This window comes from Rhipicephalus microplus, chromosome 8 (genome assembly GCF_043290135.1).
Source record: "Rhipicephalus microplus isolate Deutch F79 chromosome 8, USDA_Rmic, whole genome shotgun sequence".
Lineage (NCBI taxonomy): Eukaryota > Metazoa > Arthropoda > Arachnida > Ixodida > Ixodidae > Rhipicephalus > Rhipicephalus microplus.
Window position 1 is genome coordinate 53,810,188 of NC_134707.1, and position 12,387 is coordinate 53,822,574.

Here is a 12,387-nt window from a genome sequence, read left to right on the forward strand (position 1 = left end):
ATTATCAGAGGCAGTTGTTTCATTTGAGCAGGAGTTATGTTCGGCATAATTTTGTCTACTGAGAGTCCATTGTAGAACAAACCTATTTTCGTTTAAGATGCAAGTTAGTTATAACAAGGTTTGAGTATACTTTCTTTTCTTTTTTATTTATTTCTTTTTATTGCAATGAGCAAAGCCCACTGGTAAGTGTTTTCTTTCTCAATGCTATGGACCTTAATTCACTTGCTTAACAGCGCAACACTTCCATTGCTGCAGAAAATAACAGATATGCATTCATATTCAGGCAACAATAAAATGTTGTAACATTGACGACAAGCCATCACAATAAAAGACGAGCTTTCCACATCAGAAACTATTAATATGAAACAAGCCTAGGATAAAGAGGGCATTAATTATTATAAAACAACACATACAAATATGCGTGCCTTCGGTACATTTACGAGAGCTGCGTTTCCGCGTGTTCACCAGTGCCCGGTTTTTCACATACAATGCCGCCACCGACGTCTGCGAGTTATAAAAGTGTCTCCTAAAACTTAAACTTGCCTTTACAACTCCTTTACAACATCCACCAGGACTTCACTTCAGCTCAAATGCATCCATCTCGACACCATGCCAAATAGAAGGTGCAAACGAGCCCCTTTCTTCGATACCAGCTGTCACTCGCCTATGCAAATGCGCACCCCATCGTTTCAGTCTAGTATAAGTAAGCAAATGCGCACGAAGTTGTAAGAAAGTACTCCTTTCAGTAACTGACATAATGGTGAAATCTGAAAAAGAACAGCTGCGAAAGACGCCTCTTTCGATGCTCTGCTAACAATGAGTTGTGGAGTAATGTATTCCAAGGAAAACGAAATGACAAAGTTGCAGGTTTGAAATGTTCTTTAGTGGTGATGCGAATACACGTATAAAAAAATAGTATGAGCATCAGCCCGAATATGTGACCAGAAAATAATGAATGGAAAAACATGCCAAGCTAAGTTCTATAAATGAATAAGTTCTTTGTTGATATTATTGTACCAACTTTAAAACCTCGTGAAGAAAAAGTTTTTTTTACTATGTTACCATTTATTGATATTTCAAGAAGACTGCTCTTCCTGTTAAAAGATGTTGGCAAGCCAAAAGGAAACGCATTAACAGCACTGCTCATGATGCTGTCTTGAAATAGGCACAGCAGCACGGCATTCTCTTCATTGGCAAAGAAGCCAATAAACTGAAGGTAGCCAAAAAAAATTGCCCGCAGCTTCCCTCGGGGGAACACTGAGGAGGATGCGGAGCGTATAATTGGTTAACGGGGTGTTAAAGTGCGACTTACTTGGGTCGATGGCTAAATTGGTTAACGTGGTTGTGAAATGGGGTGTTAAATTGCGACTTACTTGGGTCGATGACTAAATTGGTTAACGTGGTTGTAGGAGGGGGTGTTAAATGAGTGAACACGTACACACGTATGCGAAAGGGCGGCGCTGGTCAAAGGGACGTCGATCATTGTGTTTGTGGATTCGTTGGAATTCATTTCACGCGACCTTGGACGTCGACGCGCCGTACAAACCAACCGACGAGCGGCAACTGAGCGAGCGAGCGCCGACCTTGAGTATATATACCGCGCGACGGCGCATGCACTGTCAGCTGTTGAATGTTCTCGAAGCGCGACGCCACATGCGCGTCCACTGGAGAATCAGGAGAATTGTAGATGTCGAACGCGGTGTGTAGAGGAGGAAGGGTGCACAGATGGTGGAGGAGTGAAGCGCGCGCGGTGTGTAGAGGAGGAAGGGATGCACAGATGGTGGAAGAGTGGGCGACGGCACGACGGCGCATGCGCGCGCGTCAGCTGTCGAATGTTCGAGAAGCGGTGCGGACGGCGCACTACAAGGCGCGAGTATAAGATGCTTCCGCATCTAAAACAAACGAGAACCTGCCAACACTGGCCACTGCTAGTAGTATATGAGTAAAGACAGTAGGCAAATTCAGTCATAAATCATTACTGGACAAGATGATACACTATTATGAATATGCAAAAGACCGAAGATATTGTTTTCAAATAACTAGAATATCCAGTTAGCAAGCGTCGATTACTAGTACAGGCACCCAAAATGAGCCTAAACATCTAAATTAAGAGAAACAAAATGTGGCGTGTCACACAATCACATCGTGGGTGTAGTGGGTAAGACACCACAATTTAGTTGTTTTTTTTATTGGCATTGCCACCATCCCATTTTCGTACAGTGAATGTTAAAGCAGCAAGGAAATGCAGCATTACCTGCAATCTCTTCATAATATGTGGGCAGTACAAGCCTGCACCACTTTTTCAGATATATTTCAACATTCCAAGCCCCGAACAAACAGGCGCCTCACTTTTTTTTTCAACCTATGCAGTTTGAAAGACAGCGGAGATACCTTGCTAGTTTCCTTTTTTATTCCAATTTTGTGTTATTATAAAAAAACTGACATTGCTTACCTGTGCAATAGCAAAGTCAAGATTGCCTATTAAAATGCTTCCTACATGATGGATGATGGTTTACTGTAGGACATGCAGTGCATTTGTTAATTAAGTCCTGTTGCAGTGAGGCCACACGCATCTAGTATAAATAATGAGCCCCCCCCCCCCCCCCCCGCTTTTTAAGACATTCATCACAAACGCAAACTGCCCATTGGGGTCCCAATCGGAAAAGAGACACAAAAATTTGGTGCAAGGCCTCCCTTTTTTTTTTTACACTTTTTCAGCAGTTGTCTAATCTGCAATTACAGTACAAAAACTCAGTTTTTCATAAGTGCCACAGGCTATACACATGACAGCCCACAGTTAAGAGAAGAATAATGAGGACAGTTGAAATTTTTCATTTTGTCAAGCTGTTCCATAAGTCACTCTCTTCTTAAGTTCTATATAAATTTATAAAACTGATAAATACTTCGCTGATGCCCCAAAGTGGGATTGAGGTACAATTTAATCATTGAGCGAGAAGAATATTAATTATACTACTAATAATAATGCCATTATTATCTGGGGTATCACGTCCCAAAATCACAGTACAATTATGAGTGATGCCATAGTAGATGGCTCTGGAAATTTGATCTTTTCAACATGCACTGACATTATTGCGGAGTACATGAACCTCTACCATTTCCCCTCCATTGAAATGTGAGCACCGCAGCTGGGATCGAACCTGTGACCTTTGGGTCAGCGGCCGAGCACCGTAACCGCTACGCCACTGCGGCGGACATGAGCATGAGCAGAAATCAGCATTGCGACTTAATGCCACGTCTCCTCCGCCACATACACTACAGCAGCTTCCACATGATATGCTCAACATCACCACCAACAGCCTTGGTGGTGACGTTGAGCAAAAGCAAAAGTAGAGCTCAGGTAGCTTCAAAGAAGAACTCCGGAATATAGCATTCAGATCAGCGCTGTGGTCGACGGCCGTGTTGACCATGTGTAACTTGGCCTTTATTGCAGTGTTGACAGAACACAGTTGTGACCATGTTCTGACCATGCGGTTGCAAGAGTGACAGTGTTGCCAGAGGTTGCCAAACTTGCTTTCCTTCAATAACATGTATTGGAAACACTGAGAACTAACACTGCCCTTCACTGCCCAATCAAGAGCTTGAATTGGCTAAACTTTCCATGACATGGTCATGGTTTGTGCATGCTACTCATCAGTGGTGTCCCAATAGTCTGGCAGTATCTCAAGAGGTTCTGGCGACATCAGTAGTCTGCCTGACATCTAATCTCATCTTGAATAGTTAGAGCATGTTTTGAATGGACTGCCTTCAAATGTAAACACAAGGCCGTTCTTGCACTTCACTAGCACAAACATTTTAATGCTACATTAAAATATCAGGCCTGCATGCTCGAGCATAATAGCCCAACATCTTAGCCATAATTCCATGCTCCGAATTGCTATGTGTTCTTAATTTTTTTAATTACTCTGTCAGTTGTGAGATGGCACTCGTCTTGTGACCTTTGTTTCTTACATCTTAGTTTGAAGTGCTGCATCAATCATGCATTATTCATGAAGGCTATAACAGTTGGCTGAGCCAAAAATGACTACAAGAACCTATCAAGTCATTTAACAATAAAACCTTAATTTTGGCCACAAATATGAACGAACCGTAAAAAAAAAGCAAGAAGACAGTTCATTAAAGAATACCTTATCAATAGGGAAAAAAAGAAAAAGATCAGTTTTACACATACGACCAAAACATGGCTTCAAAGGGTCGAGCACAAATTTATTGGCAGAAAGGCAATCAGGTCAGCCTGAGCTATAGTTTGCTCCTAAAAAAATGAGACAGCTCCCCTGCAATATAATTCTGAAGCTTCAATGCCACCCTAGCGCAGACCTAGAAAGCATACTAGCGCACCTTACATGAACAGTATGCCGAGCGCAACTACCCAAGAAGATATAATAAAAAAAAAGAGGGCCGCAGGTGCACAGGCTACCAGCTGGAGCGGTTGCGTGCACACGCTGTAATGCTCCACATTTTTATTTTCTCTCTCTGCTTAGAGCGAGTGATTTACCGTCACACCGTTTCCTGTTGAGAGCCAAGACCCAAAGCAATAAAGAAAAAGGTGCATGTGACATAGTCCCTTCGACATCAATCTTTAGGCTTTTGTTTGCCAAGTGTGAAGATTGGGAAAAAAGAGGCCGATATTCGAGGTAATCAGTGTGGTGTTAAGGGTAGCACTAATAATAGAACATAAAACAGGGACGTACGCCTAGATGGAATTCGGGGTTAAATCATGAAATTTAGAACCTGGCAGAAAGCATCGTACCAATTCTCTTTCCATGCATTGTATCACTGCCCCAACCTATCCGTCTTCATTGCATAGAGTTATGGAGGACTCGATCTTTATGAATAGCAGTAAATATCAGTGTGGCTTTTATTTGCCAAGAACCATGGTTGGGGAGGAAAACAAAGAGATTGACATGATGCAAAGCATAGTGGTAACTTCTGTAGCCCAAACTAGGAATACAAGCCTAATCGGTGAAATGACTGTTTTGGTGGCGAAATTTAATCCCTGGTACAAAGCATCGCACTGATTCTTTCTCCACATATCATACCACTGCCCCTCACCAGCCTCTCTTAACGCCAAGGTTTCTATAAGAAACTCTGCCCTTATCAATAAGTATGTTTACATAATCACAACCACCACTTACACTGCCCCAACACTTTCGCTATCTCCTTCGTGCTTCAGGAAACCAAGTGAAATAGGTCATGACCTTTCGGGGACATCACTGTACCATAGAGATAAGTGGAGCTGCAATGCTGAGACACCAGCTGGGTTGGAGAGCGAAATGAGATGTGTTCTTTCCGGCTGATAAGGAACACTCCACATTAGCTTGCCCCCACGAAAAAAACTGCACCACTGATGTTTCACACACGCTTCTTCCAAAAAGCATCGAGATGCTGAAGCCTGCTCACTGGAAACTCAAAAAAGCACAAAGAATACCACGAGAGAGAGAGATGGTAAACGGGACAACACACAGTTGTCGGCAGGGCGCCGTTCCTTTTACAGTCTTTCTTTTGTGGTAGTCCTTTCGTGCCATTTCAAGTGGTATATATCCAAACCAACTCACCACCTTTCCGCCGAGCTTTACAGAACAAGCACAACTATGCCATGCAAGCCCTCGAATGCAATAATCACAAACGTGTAAGGCATGGTGTCACAGTGTTTGCAAGGTTCAAACAATTCACTTGTTTTAGGTGTTCAAACTACGAAAATCATACTATGGGAACACAACTGACAGCGAGGCGATCACTGCCCTCTCAAGCGGCTCAGACAATATATTCTGACTCTACATGGAAATCTTTGGCTAACCAAGGTGAACAGAATGATGAGACATATCTGACTGATTGCTTTCTTTTATGAAGATATGAAACCTCACAACAAAGAATTCCATATGATATATAAATGCCTCTATTATTGACATATATTTGTTACAAATGTATACTTAGGACATGGTTTTAAAAGCGAGAATATGTTTCATTGCCTTCACCAAAGGCGAAAATTTGTTATATTCACGTTCATTAAGTCTGGTGAAAGGGGCTAAATTTTTACCGGGATTAGGAAAAGTTTACAGATGAGGAAAAATTCTAGCGGCCTTGGCACGTGTACATTGCAGTATTACCGCCTACAAACGCATTTCGAATGAACCAACTCACTCACACGAAGTTATATTACATGAACAGGCTGTAAGGAATAATTGCAGGCTGACGACGATAATCCTAGGAGTCTGTTTTGCAGGGGTTCCATGAGTAGTGGAGTGGGCTTGCATCCCAGTCATAAAGTAAACACGGAAACTTGCGAGAGGCTCGACCACTGATAAGAGTGCAGAGGCCGCAAGATAACAGGCGGTGATTCAAGCGAGACAGTAACCGCAGCTGTTGTTCCTAAACGAGTGCTTTCGATTGCAGCTCAGGTGTACATTCCACACACACGAAGCGCAACTGATCTCTTAGAAGCCCGTCCAACAACTCTAGTATCACTGTTTGCGCAGGCCTTATGTACAGTGAAAACTTGGAACAAAGTAGTGCATGTATTTTCACTTGTGGTGCTCATGTCATATCGGAGTCATTTCGAATCGTACAGTTATCAGAACCACTAATACCTTCAGTGGCCAGGTTCGTGATGACATGTCATGTCATATGTCGAGAAGTCGCTCATAGCAGTAGATATATATATATAAAAAGTTATCTCACATTTTAATTCCTGAAGACTGTGCTCACTCTAAAACCATCATTTCGGTGCAAAAACTAAATAGAAGTTCAATACTGTCTACATTTTTTTCATTGACCCTAACACTTTAAAGGTTAGCAAATTATATTTTATTATTCTAATAATAGGCTCGTTTAGAAAGCTCACTGGGCTGCTGAAGAGGCAAAGTAACAATACAAATTCGCTTTTATCTTGTGTACCTACCTTTTCTTAAAGCTTACAAATGTGCACACTCTAAACAAGAACTTTGACTGGCGGCCAATCTTTGCCAATGGCACTGATAGAGCGTCAGCAGCCGTATCTTGAAAATCTGACTCGTTAATCTTCTCTCTTGCTATTCCGTTATCTTTCTTTTTCGCGAGTTGGAGAGGTGAGCTTGCATTGTTAGAGTGTCAGCAGCGGTATCTTGAGAATGTGACTCATCATTTCTATTTCTTGCTTTTCTGTTATCTTTCTTTTTCTCAATTGAAGTGGTTAGCTTACTTATTTAGACAGTTATTCATTGCTACCTTACACCACCCGTATGTTCTCCATAAATTTCCCCTGCATCTAGCGGGATCGAATCCCGCCTGCGGCTGCATCCTTTTCGATGCAAGCGAAAATGCCGTAGGCTCGTATGCTCAGATTTGGGTGCACATTGGAGAGCCCCAGGTGGTCGAAATTTTCACAGCCCTCAACTACGGCGTCTTTCATAATCATATGGTGATTTAGGGACGTTAAATGCCACATATCATCAACATCGCCCACAAATTTCATCCCCTTCCTCTGTCAAGTTCATTTCAGGTACAGCCATTTTTCAATTTTCCGTTCTCTGGTACAGCGAACGCCTTTACAAGAGACGTTCTGGAAAGCAGTTCTTCAATATATGAAGTGTCTCTTATAAGCAGGGTAACTCATGAACTACTAGTCAGAATGTAAAACAACTTTGAGTGGACACTAAGTACACTATAGCCTTGAAACTCCTTCAATATTGTTGTTTTACATAAAAAGAAAATAAAAAACAAGTTACTTACTCCTAAACGTACACTGTTTTGCTGTTTTAATTGGATCCTGCATCACTTTCTAATTGCTTTACTTGCCACATATCTTTATAAAAACCGTGAATAACACTTCATTAGAAGGCTCATGCAAATTTATTTGGTAATGTTGATCAGTTTTACTGCACTGCCAGTACAACGAAGGCTGGTACAGCAAAAACGCTGGTTTTTGCTCACACTGCTTTTCTTGCTGTGCATGATACCCTTTCAGGCTAGGCGACAATACTAGCTGTCATTAGAAACCTTAAAAGTGCTTGCCAGAAAATGAAGATTTCTAGACAGGGCAATATATGTAATCAAGTTTCATTCTATCTATATACCGGGTCCTCATTTTCTGAATAATCCCTGTTTCTACGAGAATATGCTGGTGTCTCTTACAACCATTTGTTTTTCAACTGTGCTTTTTTTTCACTTCTATTTCTCATGAGGTTTTTACGTTTAAAAGCTAATTTTTTTCAAACAGCAACTACATATTCAACAAAATTTTAAAGGGCAAATGCAAAAAAAAACTTTTCGGGTAGATGACTTCCTATGCAATGAAAAAAATTTACTCAGCCACAGAAACAGCTGTCTCAAGAAGTAGTATCAGCGAATAACTAAAAGAAAACCATCCTTTCTCAGTGAAATGTACGACTTTCCCATCAAGCTGAGTTTCACATTATTTGACGAGTAATGACAGCATCTATCTCATTATATACTTCCATCGACGGGATTGCAGAGAAAACAAACAGAGTTTGTAAATCAATTCACCAAGCACCAAACAAGTTTGCACCCGGTTGATCAGCTCAAACGAATCACATTTTTAATCAACACATGTTAAATATTTATAATCGACAGAAACAAAAAACACAAAATATAGCATTAACTAGATCCTCACAAAGTGCGAAAAGACTTGGCAAGGTGTTGGCTAAAATAGCAAAACTTTGCAGCTTCCCCTGTTGGTAGGTTCAAATTGAAACGTGGACCAGCTGCTCAATAAAAATCGAATAGTCTTATGTAGAGAGACCAGAGAGTTTAGACAGAGACTGAGTTATTGGTCAATCGATTGATTGACTAGATTCAACTCCCCAAAAATGCAACAAGAGGGATGACAACACCTTAGTAGCTGACTGAAATCCCAGCATCACTTTTTTTTTTAAAGAGCACCAGAATCAGCAAAGGCAAGATATTTTGGCTTTACGATTGGGCCTGTCATAACAGCTCTCAGCGCAGACGAGACCCTTGTGCTTGGTAGCAGAGCATAAAATTTACACCACTTACGTGAAGTAATCGTTTGATTGATATGTGAGGTTTAACGTTCCAAAACCACCATATGATTACGATAGACGCCGTAGTGGAGGTCTCTGGAAATTTCGACTACATGGGGTTCTTTACCGTGCGCCCGAACCGTGAAGTAAGCATGGCTTGCCAGCTTTTGCTCACTTAAGCTCATGCAGCATCTAAATTTCCTGCATAATTTCAAAAAGCCCAGAAAGCCTCTTTCCCCGATCTACATTAACACCCAAAAATTATCACCATCTCTACCGTATGTCATTCTCTTTTTTTTCCCAGTACCTTCTTTGAACTGTCATGTCCTAAAAAACTCATTCATATAGGGTGGTATATATTATGCGCTTTATCCTCATCTGCAAACTATTCAATCATCGTCATCTATTTGGCTGATAATGTCATCGTCACGTAACAAAAGCAGCATTCATATGATCAAGGTAGCAGCACAGGGCGATAAAAGAGGTGTGAGAGAAATACATATTAGCACAAACAAATACTCAAGAAATACGCAGTATAAAGCTCGTGCTTGTACTTCCTGCTTCCTACTTTTCTTTCTAGTCCTTGTTTCAATGTTTGCACTAATATCTATACTTCTGACGTCAAACATCCCTCCCAGTAGTATTCAAATCACTCAAATGAAGTGATCTGAATGGTAGATGCAGTTTGTTGTTTGGGAAGAAGGTTTGCATCAAACGATGTGAAAATAGTTGAGCGTATACAATTTAGGTTAAAAAAAAGTTGCGGGTTGCATGTTTTCGACCCACACTAATATCGTCTTCCATTCAGCACGCTTCCCTGAATTATCACCACACGCACGTTGTGCCAAGGTAACAACTGGCGCACAGCTATCAGCACGACTGACTACGTACTCGCGGTATGAAATTGAATGACAATATTCACAGCGTGACACCAAAGATGCCTTAATTACGCCTGTTTATTTTAACAAAGTACTGACAATGATTTTCAAAGGTTAGCACACTGTGTACAAATCCCCTCTATTCGAAGATTCACACTCTGGGCGAGTGTGAAGTTCATGAAATGCTGATAGGATATTTTTGATATTAAAGACCCTAAAGTAACATTAAAGACATTAAACTGACATTATTTTGACATTATAGCATCTATAGCATGACATAAAAGTAAAGCATCGATAGCATTATTTCACACTGAAGCAGTGTTCCCTTATCGAATTCTCTATTTGTATGTGACCGATGTTATTCCTTTTTCTTAGCAACCTTGTTTATGAAACTGCGTTTGACATTGTTTACTGCTTTCTTTCGGCATGAACAATGCTCTTATTTGCAAGTTTGTTGTAGAAGCAACTGTAACACTATATTCAATGCCCCCATGGTCCTTTAGGAGATATGAATAAGAAACTTTTTGCATAGCACACGTCTTGACATTGACACTAACATTACGTCAGTCAGGCTACAGTATACGTTTGTTTATTTAAATATTATACCTCAAAGGCCCTCAACGGAGGGCTTGACATTCCGGTGACTTCATTCACCACGGCTAGTTTTGACGACGTCAGGAGCCAAAACACTCAAAATTGCCCTTTTTGTATCACCAACAAAACCGTAGAGCAGAACGACCATGAAAACGTCCCGTCATCTCGTGTGTGATTGTGACGAGAAGCTCATACCGGACTATGATGTCAGAGTACAGTAAAAAACAAAACTAAATAATTTTAGGCATTTTCTGGGCTTTTCGAGGGGCTTTGCCTTTCATTTGACGCAATAAAATGAGAACCATAACTTTCCTGTCAATAACCCTTAGATTGTACGACCTGGAACATAAAACGGGGAGGGGCTCACCGCTTTTGAAGACGGCTTTCATGAGATTGTTGCCGTATGTCGTGTTGGGCGCGTAGGGATACGGGCCCAGCAGTGAGTACGAAAAACTCGGAGCAAACTCTTCGTAGACGGTGGCGTTCATCCGCACAATCGGCTCGGTGCCGCCACTGAACCCCAGACTGCGGAGGTACAACAGTACTCCTGAGAGCATCAGCGGTACCGCCATGGTGAAGAAAGTGAGCACATAGTGGCGCTTGAACGAGTACACGACAATGTTCTTCCAGAGGATCACACGCAGCTGCCGCCAGAATCCCATGGTGCACCTCCAACGTATGTGGTAGGGATACCCCCCACTCCTGCTTTCTACAGAGGCTTGTGAAAAGGCTTCCGATTCTTCCTGAAAGAATATAAAGAGAAGAATTTATAAATTCTCTCTCTTTTGGTGAGAATGTTATAGATTAAATTTCAGCTGGTGCTTGCTCAAACTGAAATTTATTTCCAACGAAAGAGAAGGCATTTAACCAGGGCTTGTTTTTTTTTTCTGAGATACAAGCAGACGAAATTAACAAATAATGAAGCAAAGTAAAGTATAGAGGACATTACTCATTTGTTGCGCAACCTTCAAGACATAGAAGTAATGTCTGTTATACTATACTTAGCTTCAATGTTGATGATGACCACGTGTCCGCGGCCAAATGGTTTTAAGGTCTGGAATCTCGTCAAGCTGCTTCTTAGCAGCTTTTAATTCATGTCATTGCCTCTTTTTCAATTTTTATACTGATTTACATTATGTTGTGTTGACTATTGCCTTTTTATAAAAACAATTAAATCACTGTAACTGTAATATTGTCATTTAACACGACTGTTGAAAAAGATTGCTAAATAAACTGAAATGTTTATTTGCTTTATGAAAAATTAATAAATCAAAGTGTATTATAAATAATACACTTTTGTTTGTGATTGGTTCCAAGTAGAAACATAAATATTTATTACCTTAACAATGGAAGGCAAGTAGCAGAGGTATCATGTGGTGCACTTTTGATTGTGATCAGATTTCTTGGCTGAGACTGGCTCCAGTTTGGAACTCATACAAATAAGTCAATCGTGATCAAAAGTGCATTACATGCCACTTGCTTCCCTTATGTTCCATCGCTCAAGTAACAATTAAATATATCATTTTTTTTTTCTTTTTAAGGACACAGCAACAAAATTATCCACCCAAACAACTTGACCTCAGACTCGTGGGCTAAATTTTTTAGTTTTATAGACCTGTTTATAGGATGCAACAAGTGGCCTGTCAGAACATACATTTACAAAACACTATATAAACGACTGACAAAAACAAAGAAACAAAAAGAAAGAGAGAATAGGAGTTGCCACATTCAGAACAAGGTCTTCATGCAAAAAAGGTCATCTAAAAACCACAACATATCCGTGGCGGTCACATTTTAACGGCGGAGAGGCACATGTATTGAATGATGCAAGTGAATTTCAAAGAACACCCAGATGAAAATTTCCGGAGCTCTCCACTATGGCATGCCTTGTGTTATGTCATAGTTCTGGCACATAAAAC

General features: G+C 40.8%; 1 protein-coding gene across 9 annotated transcripts in view; it reads right to left on the reverse strand.

Moving 5' to 3' along the window:
* LOC119164485 (phospholipid-transporting ATPase ABCA3-like) overlaps positions 1-12,387 on the reverse strand; it is a 145,668-nt gene that overhangs the window by 119,716 nt on the left and 13,565 nt on the right. For all 9 annotated transcript variants that reach the window (XM_075871856.1, XM_075871855.1, XM_075871858.1 and 6 more), the window contains one exon: positions 10,836-11,211. In XM_075871856.1, coding sequence (XP_075727971.1) covers positions 10,836-11,211 — 376 coding nt within the window. The remainder of the gene's footprint in view (positions 1-10,835; positions 11,212-12,387) is intronic.